This window comes from Echeneis naucrates, chromosome 9 (genome assembly GCF_900963305.1).
Source record: "Echeneis naucrates chromosome 9, fEcheNa1.1, whole genome shotgun sequence".
NCBI classification, from domain to species: domain Eukaryota; kingdom Metazoa; phylum Chordata; class Actinopteri; order Carangiformes; family Echeneidae; genus Echeneis; species Echeneis naucrates.
Genome location: NC_042519.1, coordinates 12,074,517 through 12,098,601, shown reverse-complemented (window position 1 = coordinate 12,098,601; position 24,085 = coordinate 12,074,517). Strand labels below are relative to the sequence as shown.

Sequence of the window (24,085 nt, the reverse complement as noted above, 5' to 3'; positions counted from 1 at the left end):
CCTATATTTCTGTGTAGATTGTAACTTGATGTTCAGATGACCTAAAAGCTAAATGACTTTGTAGTCATTCAGAAATACGCAGTAACACACAACTGATGGTGTGCCAGCTGTGTTACGTCAAATGAAGGTCCCTAAAACTGCAATTATGTGACTACATGGAGAAAAGGCTTAGTGATTTCCACACACGAATTCTGTACGCATGAATAGTACTGCTCATTATTAATGAAGTGTTCTTTAGGTTTTCTTAAAACATTACGTAGATGAAGTAGTGTGGTCTGCTCAGACAGCACAAGTGTGACGCTTCCATTGAATAATTAAGATATGCTTGATTTATCATTTATTCATAAATTTAATTTATTTTTATACAGATATTCAAAACATTTTTGAAGAAATGCTGAACTGTTTCATACAGAAATCTTTAAATTGTAAGGTAACCTTTTGGAAGAGCCATTTCGCTGGAGCTGAGGGATAACAGATTTAAGTTTAACTGCTGCCAACTGTCCAGCGAACCCTTCATGAAGACCATAGAAAAAGTTCCCATTAAAGCCAAAAACAACAATGGGTTTCGCTTTTCAACTCCCGACAAGAGTGAGCAAACCCCCCCTTCACAAAATGACACACATATTATCAAACCTTTAAAGAGCACACAGTATTTCCAGACATAAAAAAATAAACTATAGCTCACCAATTTTTGCGCAAATTGACATTTGTTTTTCAATCAAGTAAATTACAGCTCAAATGAAGACCTTTTATGTACTATATTGTCCGTGGAACCCCCAGATCAACTGTGCAATATTCAGATAACCTTAAATGAAATGATCTGAAGAAGACTGCTGCTCCTTCCACACCAATATGTCAACGGAGAGTATCCCCACACACAAACCCAGGATATGTAACATATCTCCTCCAAAGTCGTTTACCATTACAAATACAGACTGTTAACTAGTGTTTATTATATCAGTTTGCCTGAAGTTTTGGAAAGAGATTCTGAGGAGGCTGATCTCCTTTAAGAGCGCTTAAGGGCTGGTGTGAACAATAAAAACGCTTGGCGAAAACAAGCACAAGAAATGCACACACACACGTACAAACTAAAACCCCATAAGCTCTGCGTTATCTAACATGATGTGCAAATATCGTGATTGTGCGGATGAAGGTTAAAAAGGCTTTAAAAGGTCTGGTCATCATTACAGGAGTCGGTCCAGTGGCCAAAGACCTCACAGATGTCACAGTAGGGCCGCTCTTCACCCTTATTGCCATGGTAGGTGGTGTGTGGGGGTGAGTCGGGCATCTGCATCTGTGTGGGACAGTCCTCTGTGTCGTGGAGGTCGAAGCAGTCACAGATGTCACAGAACAGCCTCGGGGGAGGCTTCTTCTTCACAGGTTGCTGTTCATGGCTGCAGGGAAAAAGAACGTGTATAAGAGCTTTCCAGTGATACGTGTGTGTAAAAATCAATAAACAACTTGTGTTTTCACACGTGTAATTTTTATTTTTTATTTTTTTTTTAATTGGAGTGTGTGTAAGTCTACTCAGAGTGAAACGTACCCATCATAGTTATCCAGCTCACTTGCATTATTCCCATTGAGAGCAGCAGCTGCCATTTTCTCTAATTTGTCCTTAAGTTCATCATTCTTCCTCTGGAGGTCAACAATGACTGAATTGAGAAACTCTATCTATAAAGGGAAATAAAGAGTAGTATCAATGTCGCTGCTGGTGCATGAAGAGCTAATATCCATCAACTAATTCTTACATAAAGTGTATATTTAAATTGAAACACTGTCACCGTGTGAAATATATTCGCTGTATTAGGTGCCAAGGTTTTGCTTTATTTCTGCATTAAAGACGGTAGACAACAGTAACTATACTTTGCTCTGTCACCAAAGTAAACAAGTCATTCTTGATTACTTCAAAGTGAATAGTCTGCCAAAGGAAAAGTGAAGTTCAGAATGAGTCACTGGGAATGTCTATAAAATACCCCTTTCTTAAGCGTTTCTTACTGAGCAAAAGCGATCCTCAGCAGATCTGATGTCTGCTAATTATTTATGATAATGAAAACTTTTTCTGGTAATTCTATATAGCTGTTAAGAAATCAAATTTGATTTTTCTTTGGAAGACGGTTTATAAGTTGACACCGACTATAATCCATTGGACAAAACACAGGAGCCCAAGTGACAGTGACAAACAAACATGCACAAGTGAAGCTGATGAAAAACATGAACAAACCGCTGCCTGATGGTGGTGTAGCATTGCCAACATCAGAGACAGGGCAGAGGAAAGGAGTTGGGATTTAAGAAAGAGAAGAGGGAGAAGGGAAAAAAAAAAAAAAGATTCAAATTAGGACCCACCTAATGCCAGACAACACAGTCAAGTCTTCACTGACACAGATAATACAGTATAACATTTTATCATCAACAGAGGCTGGCGATGAAAAGCTGTGATGTTGTGAAAATGACATGAAGTCACCCCATCACTGTAGGTGAAGTGTGATGCTGATTCACTGGTCATATCAAGCATCTCTGTAAAGAGCTGAGGTCATGTCAGACGTTTAATATGCTTTCAATGATATCTATTGCACCTCTGTAAAACATTATACTGTAATGACTACATGAATCAACAGTGGACTCTAACAGTCAGTCTGCAGGTGTTAGTAAATATCTTCTTATGCAGCACAGTACTTTCACAAACAGCCTTCACAAAGACTCTTTCCATATAACTGCCCCAAATGTGATAATGAATAATAATTTCATAGATAAGCTCATGAAGCATAAATGACAGACTGGTTTATTATCAAAGCAAAAAAAAAAAAAAAAAAGTGTGTATGGGCAGGGTTGGAAAGTTTCTTTACAATATGTTTATGAGCAGGAAGAAAAAAAAAAAAAAAGCCCCACAATTCCAAGCAAATGATTATTCCGGAAAAGCGCAGCAGGACACACACCTGACTCTCTGCAGTCTCCTTATCCTCCATTAGCTGTTCCAACACTTCATCCCCTAGAAACATTGAGAATAAGACACATTGACCAGATAATCGCCTTTTCTTTTTGAGAGCGCAACCTCACAGTGGTGCCAGAAATCTTTGTTGGGGGCATGGGTTCAGTCCAGTATTACCTGTGGACTTGTCGAAGGCTTCAGGCCCTGCAGCCAGGTCCTTCTCCAGTCTCTTAACACGCTCCTGTAGATTAACCTTGTCCTGCTCCAGGGCCTGAATTGTACTTTGCAGTGTCTTAACAGAGGCACTTTCCCCACGCAGCACAGACAGCTGCATATTGTTGTTATGACAAGAGAAATCCCCCATTGAATGACAATTCATTAACAACAATGTTCACAACAATCACACGCACAAGTTCACTAAGACAAGTAATGTAATTCACGCACCAAGATCCCAGGGGGTACAGTGCAGTTTCCAGTTAAACTGTCCTTGCAATGTTTTATGAGAACTCAAAATGAAAGGAGGACATGGTTTGGGTTTTTGACCTAGAAGTGACATCCTGTTAATCTCTACATATGTCAATCCTCAGGTCAAAGAAATGGCACTGAACTCTAACTGACATCTGTTAGGCTTTAAATCCTGCTTTGTTGTCATTGTGTCATCTGAGAGCTGAAAAACATCTGTGACCTAGAACCGTCCCACCCCATGTGATCAGAAACTGCCTGGAAGTGAGTGAAGTGGTGAGTGGCAGAGTACAGTGAAGTGGTTTGAATTGAATTTTGTGCATGCTCAACAGTAAATCTCTCATATGACCTGGCAGCTCTTACCTCGCTCCTCAGGTTCTCCACCTGCTGGTCCTTCTCTGAGATTAAGGCACTGTTTATGTGGATGGACTGTTGGAAGGCAGCTTTCTCCTTGTCCAACTTTCCTTTCAAGGTGCTCTCACTATTGAATTTCCACAAAAAAACAATTTAATGACGCAGGTTAATGATAATTATTTCTTGCCAAAGAAAAACTGGTTTGAATTACAATATACTGCACCAGTATTGATAGAAATGCAAGAAGTCAATAAATAAATAAATAAAAAAAGCATTTTTTTTTCTGTTGCAGTTCTTTTGGCAAAGGGCACAATGACGTGAAAGATTTTTTTGACGGACCGCATGGATCTAACTAGTGGGGGGGGGGAGAAAAAAAACATAACATGCACAAACTTATGAGACAGGATGTAGGATGTCTTCCTACATGCATGGTAATAGCACTACTATATGATGATGACATGACATCTTATTAAGAGCATTAAGTACCTGTAGGCATTATTTGGCAGGCTTCGGAGGCAAAGAACAGCATAACATACAAAATTCTTACACAAATGTAATACATGTGTGGCACTTGCCACACAGATGAAACCATTTTTGCTTAATTTGGCAACAGGTATAAATGAAAGCTGCCTGAAACTGTCTGAATAACAAAATGATTGTCTTACCTTTGCTTCAACTCCTCCAACTGTTTTTTGAGTTTTGAGTGCTCATCTTGGAGCTACGAAAACAAACAAACAAAAACATTGTTCAAATCGGCAGATCAACGGCTGAAACACAAAACAGTCTGATGCAGATCATTGATAGATTTACTGAAATAATAATTTTGAAAAATAAAAAACTAAAGTACACCTTCACAAAATTATTCTGGTCTTTGAGATTGCGCTCAAGATCCTGAGTCAGCTTGTTCTTTTCCTCTTGTAGTATCTGGAGGGACTGTGACTTCACAGAAACTGCTGCTTTAAGCTCCTCACTGACAAATACAAATGTTAGAATCATGAAAAACTGCTTTGCCTTGTCAGATTTCTCACTTTACTGCAATTCATTCATTACATCGTATTATATGTCGTCTGCTGAACTTGATATACTCACATTTCCTCAGACAGACTCTTTGTTCTCTCAGTTTCTTTGCAAAGCTGATTATTGGATACATTCAAATCTTCTTTATGTTTGGAGTTCTCGTTCCTCAATGTTTCCAGCTAAAGGGCAAATATTTGCAATAAAAGTCATTCATAGCACCGTATTCACACCTGGCATTAACATAATCTCATGTGATGTGATCTCATTGGCACTGTCCCTTTAAAAGTGCTCAGCTCTTACCTGGATCTCTATCTCCTGCTTGGTGTGCTGGAGCTTTTCCAACAAAGACTGGGCTTCATTTTTCTCCTGAATCAAACCCGCTTTCTCTTTTTTCAACTGTTCAAGAGCCTCAGCAGTTTTGCCAGAGGCTTCGATAGCCTAAAACGTGCAGAGAGTGAGAATATAGTAATAATAATAATAATAATAAAAAAGACCTCAACCAACCAGAATAAAAAAAAAATATATATATGTTATTTGATGAATATGTTCATTACACATAGTTTAACCAATTATCTCATTTTGGGATAATTAATAAATTAACTACATGCTTAATAGTTAGCCATCTTATAACTTATTTGAAATTACTCATCCAAATTTCACTTCATTGGAACTTGTTGAGACAAACCACAAGGTTTGAGAATTGATAAAGAATTTACACTGACGAAAATAATTAGTTCATACTCTAAAATCCTCTACAGCCTGTGGCCTCAGAACGGACCCTAACAACCCATTAACTCAAAAAAGAAGAAGAAGAAGGGGAAAAAAAAAAAAAGAGAAATACAAATAATAAAAATAAAATTCATTGGGCTTTTAAAGATTTTCTGAAGGATTTTCTCAAATCCTAAATGATGGCAGATAAATATCTGTCTATGCTTGAAGCTGCATGTCTACATATAATGCTATCATTTCTACAGGTAAGAACTAATCTCCGCAATACCCTCCTACCACTTTGTGCATTAATATTATAGTCATATACTTATCATAATGTACATTATGTACAATTACATCAAAATTTTACAAAATGGAATCAGAGTATGACTTTGCGCCAACATAACCATGTACTTGAGGAAAATTTCACCTAACATTGGATCGCGTTATGAGCCCACAGGCAAAGGCTGGGAGCTAGGGGTAATAAGTAGCGGGTTAGTAAATGAAAGATGAAAGTTACACATGAAGATTAAGGGATCGAGGAAAGGGAGACAAACCAGCATCCATGCAGTGAGAAGGTGTGTAGCCCCAGCCACTCTAAGCTGTGTGTGTCAGTGATTACTACTGGAGGAGGAATACCTCAAGCTGCTTAGAAATGGCATTTTTTAGTTGGGACTCAAGATCCTTGACTTGCTGCGAGGCTTCATCCCTCTCCGCCTGCAGGAGATTCTTCTGAGCTGTGAGGTTCGAGATGCTGGAAGAATTCTCTTCTTGTAGAATGGCAGACACAGACATTTCTGACAGAGTGTTCTTGTATTGTTTTTCCAAAATATCCTTGTCACTTTGTAGGGTCTGGACATTTATCTCAAATTGCTTCTGACTATTCTGCAGCTTTTCTAATTCTCCCTGAAGCATTGACCGTTCTGCAAGCCAGTTCACTTGGCTTTCCCTGAGGGAAGAAACATCCAGCTGCAATTTACTCTGTCCAGATAGAAGCTCCTCTTTCTCTGTGGTCAAGGAGGTTATCCGTTTTCCCATTTCCTCGAGCTTAGACAATAGGTGCTTCTTATCTTCTGTCAGCTGATTGGCTTCTTTCTCTTGCTGCTCAAGTTGTGTTTTCAAAGCCTCCATATCTACAATAGTGGTTTGGTTTAGCTCATTAGCATTTTTAAGGTTTGAGGAAATCTCTTTATTCTCTTGTGTAATTTTGGACAATGTTTTCTGCACTTGATCAATTTGTTCAGAGAGAGCATCTCTGTCAGATACAGCTTTTTGGCACTCGTTTGATTTTGCCTCAAGTTCAGTCTTGAGAAGGCACCTGGCATCTGACATTGACTCAGCCTGACTTTTAAACTTCTGGACCTCCTGAAACAGACTACGGTTCTCTTCCTGGAAAGACAGCACTTTTTTATCAGCCTCAGTTTGCAATGACTGCAGACGGTGACAGTCTCTTTTAAGGTTATCCACCTGTTGGGCAAGTTCTAAATTAGCCGTCTCAAAATTCATTTTTAGCTTACTGTGCTCTTGAACAAGTTCTGTTTTGGTCTTTTCAAGAAGTTCAATATCAGAGTATTGTTTCTGTAATTCATTTTGTAAGTCAGTCTTTTCTTGTTTCAAAGAGGTCACATCTGCTTCAAGTGCCTCTCTTCGCCGATTGTTCTCCTCCAACATTGCTGTCAAATGAGACTTTTCTTCAGCAAATTCGGCATTAGCTCTAGAGTAACTGTCCAACTGATCCTTAGTTGTTCGAATATCACTAACTAATTTATCACGCTCAAGAGAAAGAATATTTTTCTCAGATATTGCTTTTGCATGCTTCTCCTCTAACTCGCCCTTCTCTCCTGCTAAACGCTCATAATCCATTTTCTGCTGCTCTAGTGCTGAATTCAGGCTCATCTTTTCCTTCCTAATAGTGTGTAGAGCCATCTCAATTTCAGAATTGTGAAGGCGAGATTCTTGCCTCTCTTGCTCTAAAGATGATAATACCTCTTTGATTTTCTCATTGGACTGAGACAATTGTTCTGTTGAGAGTTTAAGCTTCTCCTTTAATCCCTCTATCTCTTTGAGGAGCTCTTCCTTCTCATTAAAGACTTTTCTTTGGATTGAAAGCAAGTCATCTTTCTCCTGCAGAAGGTTAAGTCTCTCAGAGTCAGTCACCTGACTGCTTTTCTTGAACTCTTCCAGCATCTGGGAAAGGCTTGTTTTTGAGGCTTTAAGTTCTTCACATTCACGGATGGAGCTCTCCAAGTCTTTCTTTGCAACAGTGAGCATATTCTGGAGCTCCTCCTTCACTGTCTCAAGGCTCTTTTTATCTGACAGAGAGGCACTGATTTCAGTGGACATTTCCACCTTTTCTTTTGTCAGTGTTTCTGTAAGTGCCTGCAGTTGGGTGTTTTTCATTGTCAGATCTTCTTTTTCTAAACTCAACGATTTAAGTTTTTCCTGTAATTCAGCATTCTTAGCATCAAGAGATTTTTTGGCATTTCTAGCAGTATCTCTTTCTAAAATTAGATTGTCCTTCTCAAATGTGAGTTTTGACCTGCTTTCATTGAGGTCTTCTTTAAGATGGTTTCTCTCTTTGCAGATATTTTCATAATCCTCCAGTAGTTGCTTCCTTTTCGCTTGAATTTCCTGGATGTCCTGTTGATGCTTTTCGAGCAAGTCATTCTTCTCTGCATATTGTTTTTGAAGCTTGTCAATTTCGGCCTGGAAGTCATCTTTAATATTCTTCAGTTTCTTATTTTCAGTCTGCACTTCCTGAATAAGAGCTTTGAGCCTTTCCAACTCCGCGTTCAAAGAACTCCTTTCTTCGTTTGAATGCTTGTTGTTGGTGAGTAATTCCTCTTGATGTTTTGTAAGCTTATCTCTTGCTGTTAGCAGTTCTTCATTCTGAATTGAAAGCTCCTTGTGACAAGTTTCAAGAGCAGAAAGTTTAGTCAGCACATCTGAAAGCTGTTTCTCCAGTACGCCTTTCTCAGCCTTAACATTTTCCAGAGCTACATTCTGTTTTTCCAGGTTTTTGGACATTTGCTCAACGTCATGCTTGTAGGAGTCAAGCTCAGCAGAAAGACACTGGGAAAATAAAGATGAAAGGAAAAAAAGTAGGGGGAAATGTATATATATATATATATGCAGGGGAAAGATGAATTCAAAAAATAAACCAAGAAAATATGGACATAAGTGATGCATATTTGGAAAGGTCAAGCGGCAAAAGCAACCCCTCCCCTCCCCACAGCTTACACCACAATCAGTAGAAGCGGAACATTTTCACTTCAGCCCTTACTTTAAATAAATATTTCCTGGCAGAAAAACAAAAAAAGGCTGTCGGGTGTTTGTGTGCATAGTATCCTATACAGTACTTGAATTGTTATGTTTGAAGACCAACACTACCAATTTTCTATGTGTATTGTGGTATATTTCATTTTCTATAAATTATTACTTCCATGACGTGCAACTTTTCAAAAGTGAAAATGTTCTTCTTAACTGCAATATCAGGATAATAAACCATGCTAGCAGGGGTTTAGAACCAAAATACTTATTTACTTATTGTAATTTGAAGAACAATATTTCAACAAATAGATAAACATACAATATTTAATAGTAGCTTGTGATCCTACCTACTGCAAAAATATTTAGCAATCAGAAGCAATCTGTTTGTTGGGCTTTTTATATAAACATAAAGCATTAAAGACATAATTTAATAAAATGTACCCCCTGCAAGCATATAGCTCATAGCAGCAACCAATATACATCTAAGATGAAAAGAAAACCCAGGTTATTAGCCTTAATATTGGGGGGGGGGGTGATTGGAAGCAAAACGAATAACTTCACAAAAATATTCTGCATGAGGATAAAATGAAAACTTTGATCATGTACATGAATCAGTGATGTTAAATGAGGCAGAACGTGTAACACAGATATATAGTCTCCCACAACTTGTGCGTTTAAACATATTTAAAATGAAATGAAATTTTGATCTACAAATATGATAAAATCATATTTTTCCTAATAAATTCGATGAGAAAGCATTAGTAAAATATGCAAAGCATAAATTCTACAATAAAATCTCGCAGAGAACTGAAACCACACTGATTGAACCAAAGTGTCGGTACCTATCTGGCCATGTCTTTACCTGAGCCTGTTCCTTGTATGGCTGCAGCTCAGAGACTGTCTTCTCCAGTTCCTTGTTTTTGTCTTTGAAGGAAGAGACCTCCTGGTTTAACTTGTCAACCTGACTCTGCAACAACTCACATTCCTTCGCATGGAGCTCTGAGGCCTTAGACAGGGATTTCTCTTGAGAGGCCTTGAGCTCCTCAACCACAGTCTCACCCTGTTTAACAGCTTTCTCCTTGAAAATGGAAGACGAGAAAAGCAGAAATCACTATACAGAATTTCTTTAGTTGTTTCACAGTGCAGAGCTGGGTGATTATTCCGTCTGGTGGATTTTGCCACAATGAACAACCGCTACTTGAGTGAGTACCTCAATCAGAGGCTGATTAAAAGTAAGTTGGACATTTAAAATAAAGCTTTTCTAATGTAAAGAAAAATAAAATTAAAACTGACTGGATCTGACATATAATTCTGAAACAGACCTTGTGAGTGCCTGACAATACTAACCAAAGCAGCCATCTTTTCCTCTAAGCTTCTGATTTGAGACTGATGTGCATCTCTGGTGTCTTTCAGTTCCTGCTCTTTGCTGGACTGCTCCTGCTGGAGTTGTTCAGTGACATGTGCCACCTTTTCCTTCTCCTCTGCGACTTGACTTTGCAACTCCTCAAGTCTCCTGAAAATTGAAGGAAAATGATGGGAAGGAAACAAAATGTGATCTAAAGGTCAGTGTTAAGATTGAAAAGCACATCCTAATCCTAAATCCTAAAGCTTTGGCTTTGACAGAAAGCAAGGTTTGTTGATATCATGTCAATATTTATTACTTTCTTACAACTGATATTTGCTTTAAGTCGAGTAATGAAGTTGTGCAAGAGGGAGGAATGAAATGTGGTACCTTTCTTTTTGTATGAGGTCTTCATTCATTTTGGTCAGCTGTACTGAACTATTACCAGATGCCTTCATCATGTCTGAAATATCATTCTCCAATTTGTTTTTGTCCTTTGAAAACTGCTCAAGCTTTTCATCTGCAGTCTTCAGCTTCCTTTCAAGCCCTGATTAAAGACAAGATGAGTTTGGTTGTTTGGTTTATCGATTCTAAAAACACACTAAAGCAATAAGAAGGAAAAAAAAAAAAATCTCACCAGCAAGTTGACTTCTTAGAGACTCCAATTCTGTGGTCATGGATGTGCACTGCTCTTCCTTCTGGCTGAGCTTCACATCCGTTGCTGACAGTAACACACAAAGAAAGAGAAACATAAACTGCTGCTAACAAGTCCAATGGTAGCAGGTAGTAAGATAAGGTGAGAGGAGAAACATTACATCATCTGGGAAAAAAACAAAAAGCCAATATAATTTACCTTGCATAGCTTTTGCTGATTTTATCTGCTCCTCTGTTATTTCAGCCAACTTTTGTTTCTGTGGGGAAAATGTATTTTTCTCATTGATCTTTATTGGCCTATAAGTAACAGGTAATTCCATTGGGGAGTTAAAAAAAAAAAAAAAAAGACTTGACTAAGGTTTCCTAAGTACACTAGTGATACACTTTCAATGGATTTTTTTTTTAATAAATAAATAAGCAGTCACTTAAGTCATAAGGGTAAAACGGGCACAGCATGAATATAAAAAAATGAAGTCATCAGCCTCACCAAGCCTCCCAGTTCCTGATCCAGGTTTTCCTTCTGCTGTTTTTCAGTAGCTAGGGTCTGTTGTAAAGAGAAGACTTCCTTCTTCTGGCCGTCCAACTGAGATATCAGTTCACTAACCTGTAGCAAAAAAGAAAAAAGACAGCCAAGAAATCAATACATTAAAGTCAATTAAAATAAACAATCATTGCCATTACCATACCAACTTGAGAGAAGCAGTATAATACCAGTTTTCAAAAAAAACAATGGCATACAGTACATCTCCACCACCCAGGTGAGCAATTGTTTTTACTGATTGTCATCCATTTAGGTGTATATTATTAGCAAAACCTTCTAGGCTTAAATAAATAAATATAATAAACACACATTTCATTAAATACTAATGGTGTGAATAAAATCCCACCTTAGCATCTTGATTGTTTCCTTGGTTCTGAACCTCCTCTAACTGACTCTTCAAGGTCACAACCTCCTGGTTACTTTGTGCTACCTGGCTGCGCAGAGCCACCATCTCTGCCATTTGCTCTTTGGTTTCTTTGTCCTTGTCTTGGGCCTGTTCTGCCAACACTGCTTCTCTCTCCTCAAGCTCTTTCAGCCTCAGCTCAGCAGTATGAAGCTTTCCAAGAACATCCTCCATCTCAACAAGGTGCTGTTCTTCTACCTTTTCAACATTGGATCGCAGCGACTCCTCCAGGCGCTCCTTTTCTTCAGTTGAAGACAACAGCTGTGCCTTCAGTGCCTGAGTCTCCAGAGTCCAAGCTGTGGCGTCAGCTTCACGTTTAGCTCTAACCTCGTCTAGTGCCAACTTGTGCTCTACTTTCAACCTCTCGAGTGAACTTTTGGTTTCCACAAGCTCTTCTGTCTGGGCACCAGCACCTTTGCTGAAGGACACCTTTAGCTCCTCCATTGCTTGTTGGTGTGAGGCGATGGCAGACTCCAACTTGGAACGCCAGAGGTCAGCAACGTCACCTTTCTCCTTCTCAGCTTGACTCAAGCGAATCTGCAGCTGCTCATTGTCCCCAGACAGCCTTACAGATGTAGCCTGAAGCTGGGCAACTGCCTCACTGTGACTCTTTTCTTTAGCTTCTAGCTTCTCCTTGTAATTCAAAAGTTCCTCTTGCTGTTTAGCTTCTTGGGAAGTCAATTGATCCCTAAGAGAATTAATCTCTTCCAGAAGGGGAGAAAGAGCAGAGTTAGAGTCTGCAGAGCCTTCTTGGGTCCCAAGACGCAGCTGCAGGTCAGCTACCTCTCTTGCACGCAGTGTAAGGTCTTTTTCAAGCTCCATTATACGGGATCTTTCCGAGACAGTAGCAACCTTTAAAAGCATAAATCTTGCATTTAGAAAAGTGTCAGAATCCAACATACTAGACCAGTGTGCAACAATTGTATTAATATTTTACTACATAATAAATGATTGGTTTTTATATATATATATATAAACATAAACATTTGTTGTAATAAAGTTGAGTGAAAGACTAGTTGTTCAATTTGTTCTCTTAATGAGAATTGTGTAAAACCATTTATACCAGACAACGGTGTCACACTGACCTCTTCTGGCCACAAAGAGTACAAATAATGAAGTGAAGATTGAAAACATGAATGGAGCTACAGCAGTGTGCAAAGCACTCTTAATTAAAACTCTACTGAATTTATGATACTACTAGGAGAATTTAAAAACAGTGTTTTTTTTCCATCCATTGGCATCATTTTTCATTAACCCACCTTTTAACATTTTTAACAAGCGTTTCTTGTAGCTGCTTGAACATAATGGTCAAGAGCTTGGTGAAAACAGATTTTCTGCATTAAATAAGTTGCAAGTAAGATCCTGTGAAAACTGGTTCATTTTTGTGCTCATTTTGTCATAAGGCTCAGGATCTTTACACAAAAGTAATTCTTTTACATACTCTTCTAATAACATTAGGGGCAACATAACGCATAGTCTGGGAGTTTAAGCAGTTTTAGTTAAGTTTTAGCCTGGCCTAATGCAGGGACACCAGAGAAGCAAGACGAGCAGATGCTGGGAAAGACTAGGGGAGCCAAACATGGAATAACCAAGCTAATCAATAATTACTGATTAGCAGGGGAAAAGGAAGAGGTTTGTCTGTCTGGTTAAGCAGTGAAAAAGAGCAAATTCATTTTAAGTAACCCGTGGGAAGACAGTAAAGCAAATGCATTGAAACAACCCAACATGCTTAAAGAAGCGTGTCACCGTTTGACAGTTGAGATAAATGTAGACTTTTCAATATAAAAAGAATAATGAATAGCGCAATTTAAATGTGACGCAAAGTATATATTTTTAAAATTTTTACCAAATCAATGTGCAGTTAATTCCAAAATGTGCTATAAAATTTGCAAATCAACTATTAGTTTTCTATTTAAGAGTTTGCTGTCAAAGCAAGTGTACTGGTTTCCTTATTTGAAACTAGACAAATGCATGAGGGGTTCAATCACCACACAAAGGCCATACAAAGCAAAGCTCCAGTTATTGCTTGGCACCTCTTTGGACCCCTTGCAAATGTTTTGGCCACTATCCCCAGGCCAGGCCCTCTTTTCCAACGCAGCACGCTGCAGAGCAGAATTCTTTACCCTAGTGTCTTCTAACTCTCTTTGGAGTTTCTCAGCTTTGGTCTTTTCAAAGAGCAGGCTCTGTTCAAGTTCCTTAATGTGGGCATGCTCCAGTCTGGTCTGCGTCTGTTAGTAAACAAGGGGGAGAGGAAGAGAACACACCAGTGCCACCATCACATGCCAGCCCAACACAGACAAAGAGGGAAGGAGACAGGATAGAGGGGTTTGATCAATGATGATGATGGTGATGGAATGTGTGCATGTGTGTTTACGTGTGTGTGCGTGTGCATGTGTTTCAGTATTTGGGAGGTTGGGGAAAGGGTATCGGGCGGAAGTGAGCTGTGTGTTATGAGTGGAAATGTGAAAAATCCAAAAGCAGAACTTTCAGGTTGTGCCATGAAGAGCTTCATGTCAGGGGTTTTGTGAAACAATGAGGGAAGGGAGAAAACGGGCAGCAAGAGGAGAGGGGGCATGTGTTATGGATGTTCAGGGTGAGTTTGTTGATGGAGGTAATTTAGAAGAAACCATGCAAAATAGACACCTGATAAACAAAGCACGCTGATTGTTGTTAAATATTCAAAAACTTTGTGTTTCAAGCCAGCAAGTATATAAAAATGACTTCACCATGTTTTTGAGAGAAAGCAGGGAAGCCTTCTGACCCCTATGGTTTCTTTATGGATTCTTACGAGTTTAATGAACTGTATCATATGATATATTTAAAACTCTAGAGTTATATTATTTTAACAGTAGAATGTCAATACAAAGACAAAGGGGGTATCGTTTAAAATACAATAAATCCAAAAATATTTATCAATTGTGTTTCTTACACTCATCTTGGATTGATTTCATTTCATAAGTACAAACCTTAAGGCATCATCAATAGTATCACTGCTTTCTCTCGTTTGTGATAAGGCCATTGCCCACACTGTAAGTATTGTATGAAAAACCGACAATTATTAGACCACCATGTGCAGACTTGTGACAAGCTTTAAAAAAAAAAAAACACAAATCAATCAGTAACAAGCATGTGGAGCTCAAGAAACAAAGGATTCCCTTTTGACTTCTTGGTATTGGGTGCTATGAATAGGGGTTTTATGGCGATTTAATGAAGCATATCCTGACACAATTCTATGCTTCCACTCATACCATTCTCAATTTAAAGATTAAATAGGGAGTAGCATCATTGTTAAGTGTGTTTGTGATACTAGGTCTCCTATGGTCTGACACAATGCATTGTCATGTCCATCTAAATGATATACCATACTCAAAGGTAATGAATGAAGCAAGGTACATTCATATAATTTTGTGGCTTTTGTATCAATGGAGTAGTTGGGAGTTGTAATCTAGCCTGGAAAATTTTTTATTTAATCTATTTCTTTCAAATTTACTGAAGATGAATGTCATTCCCCTTTTTCCTGAGGTGGACAGACTAGATTTAAGTGTGTGACTGGGCAGTGGAATGATAATGGTGCATCTCCAGTGGTTCCATGCTAAGCACTGGACCAACATGAAAGACAAGGACAAGAAGGAAGAAGAAGCAATAACGTCACATCACTGAACAGGGAGGCACTGAGGGTTATAGCACAACATTAGTAAACCTTCAACTTGAAGTTGACACAGCATGTCTGAGTTTTGCCTGTTTTAAGTGTTTTTTGTTGGTGTATTTTGAAGCTGCATGCAGGTTTTTAATATATCCACAGCTGTGAGTATATAATAAAATGTTAGTATACGTATTTAAAAAAAAGAATATAAAAGGCGTATTCTAACCCTGTAGCCCTCATTTTAAAGATCTATTTTGAGCTCGGTTGCCTTCGAGGTAACTGAGATGATCCCTTGTGTAGCACTGTGGAATAAATAACAAATCCTTTGATCAGATATGAACAGCGATAGCACCGGACTCCAGTGGCCTAAATATCCTAACTTAACCAAAAAGTATATGAATGATCAAAGCCTCCTGTAATAAATAATTAAATTTCATCACTCTTGAGAACAACAGGACAATAAAATCTTTTGTCTCTCCATTACAAGCAAACATTAATAACATTCTCTGGCACAGAGGTTATTTTCCCCATGGTCTGCAGTTGGACTTTATAATAATAATAATAATAATTATTATAATAATTTTATATATATATATATATATATATATAGTGATAGAAAATGACTCAAAAACAGCGATATGGTCTTTATACATTATTTAAAGCATCTGTCACTGGCTGCAGTCCATCACGGCGCTGCTGTCAGCCCATTGCATTCAAGCCGAGCAAAATGAGCAGAACACAATCGGCTACGTTGGTGCGTCATGACCTCACCACAGGCCACTGACACACAGCCAGCCGTCAGCAGTAATAGGCTTGGCTCCAACGCGAAAGTGTTAGCTGCTCAATGTGAAACTCCAACCGCAATACAAATGTGACTGAATGGCCTTCAACAAGTCCACAAAGTAGTTAAGAGACAAAAGATTAAATCAGTGGTGTGGAAATGGTTTGGATATCTAAGATTGGATAAACTTCAGGTTTTGGTGTACTGCTAAATGTGCTGGAGAAGAGCTGGGCAGCAGTGGAAACACATCAAATCTGTTCATCTGAAGCAGATTGCTGCCACAGGATAATCTGAGAGCCTGAAGATCAGGCACCACTGAAGTTTATGCCATATTATCTCTTAAACAGCACCATTTTGATAGTTGATAGTTGCTCACTCTTTTCTGTAATCTGTAGCAACTCTAAAGCACTTTTCATATTCTTTACAGTGGCTGAAACACACTAACAATCTATTTACACAAGAATAGGATAACCAGCCTATTGTGTAGTTCAAAATTCATGACGCTTTATGTAATTAAATTTTATTACCAATGTCTGATTTAATATCTTTGCTGTAATTATTTTGTCTTTTAAACATAAATTCAATACCTTGTGTCAATTGCAATGCTGTTGATCTGTGTTGTGTATTTACCTCCAAGTCTCCTTTGGTAATACAAGCTTCCTCTACACGGAACTGAAGGTCCTCCACTTTCCTGTTTAACAGAAGAAATTATCTTACTCCATCTTGTTAACTAGGCAACTAACAGTCTCTAAGCTGAATGATTTAGAGAAAGATGAACCCAAGCAGTATGTTCAAACTCACCAACAACTGTTTGTGTTTGATTTATAATACCTCTCCGAGTCCTTACCTACGCTCCTCCTCTAGCTGATTCAGCAGTTCCACTTTGTCTTTGTCTGCAGCTTCTACCAAGGCACGCAACTGATCCATTTTAGCTTCCATCTTTCACAAAAAAAATTGACAAAAGTTTACATAAATGACAAGGCAACAAATAGTGTCTCTAATTATGAGAGCAATTTAGTATTGATAGCAGCATCATCCAAACTGATACTAAACAAACAAGGTGTGTGACCACACCTGCTCCTGATCATCCCTGAGCAGGTTAATTTCTTGCTCCATTTCTCCAACATGGCTAGTGGCCTTGGCAACCTCAGCTTTCTCCATGTCCCTCTCAGCCATTAACTGCTCGATATGCTGCTGCTTCTCCTTCAGTGCCTCCTGCAGGGCTGTAGTGCCAGATATCTTTCGATTATACCGCGATGATGTCTCTGTTAGCTATGGAGAGACAGAAGAGAAGTGTGTTAGAATTATAAGTGAAACATAAAAAAAACATAAAAAAAAGCATAAGCATAAAAAAAATATATATATATATATATATATTTAAAAAAAAAAATATATATATATATATATATATATTTTTTTTTTTATGCTTTATATATATATATAAATAAAAATCTTTGTCTCACCAGGCCTGTGCGGCTGGGCTTGGCGCTGACAGAAGATGCCACAGAGCTCATGGTACTGATGGAGGAAGCACTAGGGCTCCTCTTTAGCCCTGATGGTGTGGCCACTACTTTCCGAACTGTAGTTTTTGCTTTGGCCGGCGTAGTGGAAGGGAATCCAATGCGTGTAACTTTGTGCACTGGTGCAAATAAACCATATTTGGGTTGGCACTGAAAATATCTGGGGACAGATAATTTAATACAATCATGATAATGACAGTCATGGCTAACATGCAGATGACAGGCACAACAGCTTTAAAAAAAAAAAAAGACAGACATAGTGGCTTTCGTACCTCGTGCCTGCAACTGCCCCATCATTCTTTCCTAAGGGTTCGTCCAATTCCACACCGCACCACTCCCCTTTGGCAAAATCAGTTTCTCCAAGGAAACGTACCACTCCTGCCTTTGTACCACCAACCTGCAAGCAAAATACTAAACATTAGCAATAATTTAATTCCCTTGACAGATAAAGAGGTCTTAAGAGTAATCAGCTTTGCCTTTTAATAATTCCTGAGTCAGTTAATTCCATCAAAGCGACAGAAACAAACACGTGCCAACTTAAAAAAAAAAAAAAAAATGACAAGCTGTTAAACTTAGCAGCACATATGAATTAGAATTTTGCCAGTGGTAAGCACATATCCTTTGCAGCCCCATAGAAATGAGTGACACTTCCTTTTTTAATTTGCCACATAGCCTTCTGCCTGAGGAAAGGGAGGGGACAAGGGACTCTATAAGGAGGAAGGAAGGAAGGTGCTCATCAAGATATAATCAAACCTAGAGGACTGAGCACAAACGGTAAATGCACTCACTGGTAGTAGTAACTGTGTGTTCATTTACCAAGTGGTGAAAGTTTGGTCCATTTCTCTGTAAATACTACACTTTATGGTGAAATGGTTTTGAGTCACCTGACGTAAAAAAAATAAATAAATAAATAAATAATAAAAAAAGCATTGTTCTCGCTAATGACAGGCTGCTAAAAAAAAAAAAAAAAAAAAACAGAAGTAGAATGTTTGGCTTTGGGCACTCAGCTGAACTGAACTAAAGAAGTTATAGTCTATTTTAAATAATGCAACATGTTTTACCAATACACGGTCTCCCATCTTCAGTTCCCTTTCCCCTTTTTTGACTGATCCGGTCTCTGAGAGGTTGGAGACAGATTCGCTGTTGGTGCGTGCCAGATTGGAGGATGTTGTAGCTGGTGCTGAGGCCTTCTTGTTTGCTGTGGTAGTAGAGGATAATGTTGATTTTGTGGCCGGTGTATGAGAGGCTACACTACCAACTGAAGGAGCGGGTGATGCAGCACGGGAGGGGGGTGCCGTCTGAACTCCATTAGTCTCCCCCTCTGTGCGGGACAACTTGGATGGGCGGGTAAATATACCACGCAGGGCTTCACATTGAAAGTAGCGCACCCCTGCCACAGATCCATCATTCTTTCCAATTGGTTCATCTAGAACAATCCCTGCCCACTGTCCAGGAGCAAACTGTGTCTCTCCCAAAAATTGGATGTAGCCTGGCTTATTCCCATTTACCCAGACCCGTTCCCCAATCTGGAAGCACTCCTCAGAATTTTCAGCATCACCTCCACTGGCACTTGCTGCTGATTTGTCAGCCGCAGCTCCTTTAGCTCCTGCAGAAATTTAAAAAGATGGAGAGAAAAGTAATGGAGTTATTTAAATTCATCAGTAATTAAGTGCTGCAATGATTTTGAAGTTTGAGCTTCCCCTTTAAATGGTTCTTGGTATCTTGAAAAGGATGTGTTGGTGAGCCTTGGAAATATGAAATAACTGTTGTCACAGTGGGGAAATCTAGCTGGTTCTGACACTCTTCCTCACAAAAATAATTAATATTAGTGAGTAAAACAAACAAGTTTGTGAGTAAAACAATGATAACTAGATGTCCTTGACATCCCCAGTGCACATTAACATTAACATGAACTGCTTTTACAGACATTTTGTGATTAGTCAGAATTTATCAGGTGATATTTCATGTTGCATTTACACAGCTCATTTAAAAATGGTCTGGGGTGTTTGATGTACCCCCCTCCATTAATACATTACTACTACTACAACAACACTCTACAGCAACTTCTTAATTGGTCACATCAGTGCTCCTTATCCCTTGAAAATAGCCATCTAAGTTGAACTTTTGCACGTAAATTATATAAACTTTACTTGGCTAGAATGTGCTACAGGCTAAAATATATTAGGAGACACTTACCTGTGCTGGGGTTTGTTTTGGGGGCTCCTGTTCCAGGTGGCCTAGCTATCTTGCTGGGCCCCTTGATCCCACTGGGCTTTGCTGTGCTCATGTTTCTTTTTGTGTCTTCTTAGGCCCACAAGGATTGTGTCCGCCAGTGGGTACAGACTGACTGCAGACCATCAAAACAATTGGTTGCAACTCTGTGAGGCTGATGTTTTCTTAGCACCAATGATCGGTTGAAGAAGGAAAAAGAAAAGCAAATCAAATAAATAAGTGTTGGGATAAAAAAAAAAAATACCAGGAAAAGGGAGGTGGGAGAAAAGTTGGTGCTCACAAAAAGGACCCTGTTTGGAGAGCAAAAAGAAAGAGAAACATTAGCTTTTTAGCCTTAGTAAAATATATTTTACGAACCACTTAAGGTACCATTGGTGGGCAAGCAATCGTGAATTTAATTATTTAATCAAGTTGCTTATTCATTTAGTTTAATGTCCCATTTGATGACTTCTCCTGGCTCTGGTTATGCATGTGGCACTGACAGCCCTGATTTACTTACCAATGTCTTTTCAGACATGCTCAGTCACTCTGTTAATGGAAGCATTTTGTTTCTGTTATGACAACAAGCTCCTCAGCAAACACCATGGCAAAGTTAGACCTTAAAATACCCTGTCAAAGGCCAGGACTGCTAATATTGCTGCTAATAGTCTGTGTTCATGAACTTCTGAATAGCTTATCTTCTGTGACCTTGAACGCAATATGCACAGAAACACACACACACACAACCAGAGAACATACTGTCTCACTCAATCTATCATTTTGGCACATGAACTCATGCGAGTCTGGTTGGCAGGTTTTTCAAAAATAGGATTACTGTTGAAACACAACCACCATCAGCAGATTATTATGTTTGTTAGATTTCCTGGCCACAGAAAATGATTGGCTGAATGACTACTGTTTAAACACGGCCCCCCGTTGTTAGGTGTTTGGCAACATGGCTATGTTACAACAACAACTACTGACAGGTTCACATCATATCTAGGAAACCTGATGCTTCATCGTGTGACTATAGTCAAAACAGCAGTTAACTGCATATAAGAAACCTAAAGAGGGCATGTAAAGACTATACATATGTAGTTATCGTGTCTGAACAGTCTACCTTTCATTAGGCCACAAGTATTTAACTTGCAAAAAAGAAAAAGAAAAACTATTGTGTCCAACTCAAATTAAATGAATGCTTAATCCATTTAAAGTTTCTTTACTGTGAAATAATAAAAATAAAATCACCAAACCCATGACAATATGCCATCTGGGCCTACATTTCTCTCTTGCAAAGTCAGTTTTAACTCCACTTTAAGTCAGCAACGATAGTTAACTAATGCAGAACATGTTCAATTGCATAACACAAACAAACCGTTCATTCTTGAGAGAACTATAGTATGTAGGCTGACCAAAGGAACTCAGAGGATACTCTCACACTCCCCCGAAGACATTTCTCAGCAGTGAATGAAGGATAGCCATCAGTGCACGCAACCTAGTTTGAATGTAATGTTCCAGTTTTCCCCTGCTGTGCTTTTGAATGACACAAAAGCGCCTAAAGTGCCCTCAGGTCAAAAGGAGGCCAGAACAAGAATCTTTTTCTCTGTCATAAGACAGTATGGTGGAACTAAAGGAATTAATAAAAAAATAAATAAAATCATATGAATTGTGGGACACGTTGTTACAGGCAAAAGTTAAACAGCAAAAAGATGTTGAATTTGAAAACTACCAAGCTTTGGTAAAACTGTCTTGAGAGCATTAGCAAAGGATGTTTCAGCTCTGATTGGTGAGCTGATGCAGTCAGCTGAAAATGATCCACTTAGTCTGGAGAATTTCCCACTGCACTAATGTTAATCTTTTGCCACTGACTCTCACTCTAATCTGTAGCTAGGAAGAAGGCCAAATGCCAATGTTCTGCATAGATTTATATGGAAATTAATCTTCCAATGATTTTATAAAAGAATATTAACTAATCTTGAATTCAGTTCGAAACCAGACCAAAATCTCACGTTTTCAAGTTTTATTCTTTCTGACGTAAACAAGTCAAGACAAGTAGATGACACCCTGTAAAATGAAGTGAGATATCACCCACTTCTGAAATGACCACATATGCATAACATATTTCCTGAGTCAGTTAGGGTTAGTGGGCAGTGGACAAAAATAAATAAATAAAAGAATATGAACACTGTGTGAAGATACCAATGTCCTTGATTACCAAAGCATGTTGGAAGAAAATGCCTACTGAATAAAACTAAATGAAACTACCATCAATATTTTCATTGCAAAACTTGCTTCTCAGATGGAGAAAACCAGACAATTTTTCATGCAATGAGGTTGGTGCACTACATCCGCTAGTAGTTAACATACAAAAGGATATACATAAAAAAAAAAAAAGTCTACAGAAGTGTGTATTCACTGACGCAATGGTTGCTCCTACTCCTATATTTTCGTCATCGCAAAGCCAAGGCAAGACTGTGCTTCCTTTTTGAGGAAACATCTGCTGGGATGATTATGTAGGCCTCTGCGAGCAGTGACAGGAAGGTGTAGAAAAACACCATCAGGAGATTGGCAAAGAATAAGAGCAAGAGACACCCTCTAGTCATATGCAGTCATCTGTTTTAATTTTAACAACACTCACCATGTAAAAGCAGGCATTAAATCAATAGGTCATTTCCACCAAATATGAACTCAGCCTATCCAACACCAAAGACTAGAGATAACTGAGACCTGTAGCAGAAACTATATATAGAGACAGTCCAATCTTCAATTCAAGAGCTCCTCAAACTACGTCAGATATGCTGTAGGTATTGCGTATAGATAACGTGCTGTGATTCAAAATGGTTTCCAAATCAATAAACCTGGTCTCAAAACATATTCTTGTAAAGTGAGCCGTGATCACCTGACTTCCCCACGAAACCATTGTTTTTCACCACAATAAGACGTTGTTAGACGAGTAGAAATACAAAGGTCACACTGTGAAGTGGCTTTGCCTTGCCGTGTGTGAAGGGTTAGTCATGTCAATCTGAACTTCTGCTTTTGGGCCGAGACACAGAGGCTACACCAGCTCCTGAGACACACCTATGAACAAGCCAGACACTAGGATGGGCAGATTTCCCCAGCTGCTGCACCGACAGGCTTCGTTGCGTTCACCGGTCCGGTGCAGGTAAGTTCCCCTGAGGTCTGCTCAGGAAGTCGGCCTGCTCGCGTCACCCCGCTTGGTCACCTTCACCAGAAGCTAACGGATCGAGAGCTGTCGATGAGGTGCCACGTTTAGCAGCAACAAAACCGTGTCAGCTAACTTACCTTAGTGGCCGATTCTGCCTCTCTGGAGAGAAGAGATCCTGTTGATCACGGGTTAAAAACGGCGTTTACACAATCTCAAACACCGGGCTAACCCCTAAACATCAACTGTCGTAGGATCGAGGCAAATTCCTCAAGTCCAAAAGTCACCGCAGTGTCACCGAGGCTCCGGCAGGGCGACTTGCTGCTGCAAGTCGTAGTCGGCAGGGCGAATAGCTCCACATTAGGTCACCTGTATAGATAGTCTGCCGCATAATGCTGCCGTAATGAGCGGACAGGTGACATTATTGTCACCCCGCCAGCCTCAGACAATCCCCGCGTGTTACCGCGATAAGAATAGACGGGATTAGTTGCTAAGTAACGTTAGCTGCGAGGCCCGACTCCGCGAGCCGGTGCTCAGACAGGACCGGGAGAAGCGCTGCGAGCTAGTTAGCTCAACTCCCGCCCCAAAGTACGGAGCTCACTCCGCCGGCTGCCTTCAGCCCTTACCTCTACGGACAGCCACGGAGCGAGAGAGTTCACGGATTTACACCACGTCGTATTCAGCCGGTACTGACCTGGTGGTGTTGTGTAGACGGCCTTCGTCATGAGAGGGGTGAAACTATATAAATATGTTTATATACACACAGCTAGCGAGCTAAATGGGGAACCACGACGACTACAGGTCGGACCACATCGAGCAGGCACGGCACGGCCCGGCCCGGCCCAGCGCGGAGCTTTGCCCAACAGCAGGCCGTAACGTCAACACAGGGAGCCGCCCGAAGATGATATGTTCGGTGAGATGAGTCCTCGCTCACCTCGGACAGAGAAGAAAAGCCATCCCGTGGAAAAAATTTAATAAATAAACACTCGCCTGTTAGAATCAAGAAAACATATGGCCACATGGAGTTTCCTGGAAAAGCAGAGCTTATTATTAACGGAGCATAAACCCCTTTGTAAAAAAAAAATAAAAA

At 39.4% G+C, this 24,085-nt stretch overlaps 1 protein-coding gene across 2 annotated transcripts; it reads right to left on the bottom strand.

Annotated features, from left to right (window-relative positions):
• Window positions 1-322: 322 nt before the first annotated feature.
• Window positions 323-23,842, bottom strand: clip1a (CAP-GLY domain containing linker protein 1a). Of its 2 annotated transcripts, XM_029511680.1 has the most exons (27): window positions 23,690-23,842; window positions 19,818-20,143; window positions 18,683-19,227; window positions 17,894-18,018; window positions 17,565-17,781; window positions 17,176-17,373; window positions 16,949-17,040; window positions 16,732-16,792; window positions 13,801-13,905; window positions 11,621-12,529; window positions 11,221-11,337; window positions 10,933-10,990; window positions 10,717-10,800; window positions 10,470-10,626; window positions 10,085-10,250; window positions 9,600-9,815; window positions 6,107-8,539; window positions 5,060-5,197; window positions 4,832-4,938; window positions 4,592-4,712; window positions 4,408-4,460; window positions 3,752-3,869; window positions 3,104-3,254; window positions 2,934-2,986; window positions 2,222-2,227; window positions 1,544-1,671; window positions 323-1,394 (listed from the first exon to the last, which is right to left on the bottom strand). In XM_029511680.1, exons 2-27 carry the CDS (start codon window positions 19,906-19,908, stop codon window positions 1,166-1,168), a joined length of 6,678 nt encoding a protein of 2,225 aa, XP_029367540.1. In that variant the 5' UTR covers window positions 19,909-20,143; window positions 23,690-23,842; the 3' UTR covers window positions 323-1,165. The 2 variants fall into 2 exon arrangements, with proteins under 2 accessions (XP_029367540.1, XP_029367541.1); XM_029511681.1 differs by lacking the exon at window positions 13,801-13,905.
• Between the last annotated feature and the right edge of the window lie 243 nt (window positions 23,843-24,085).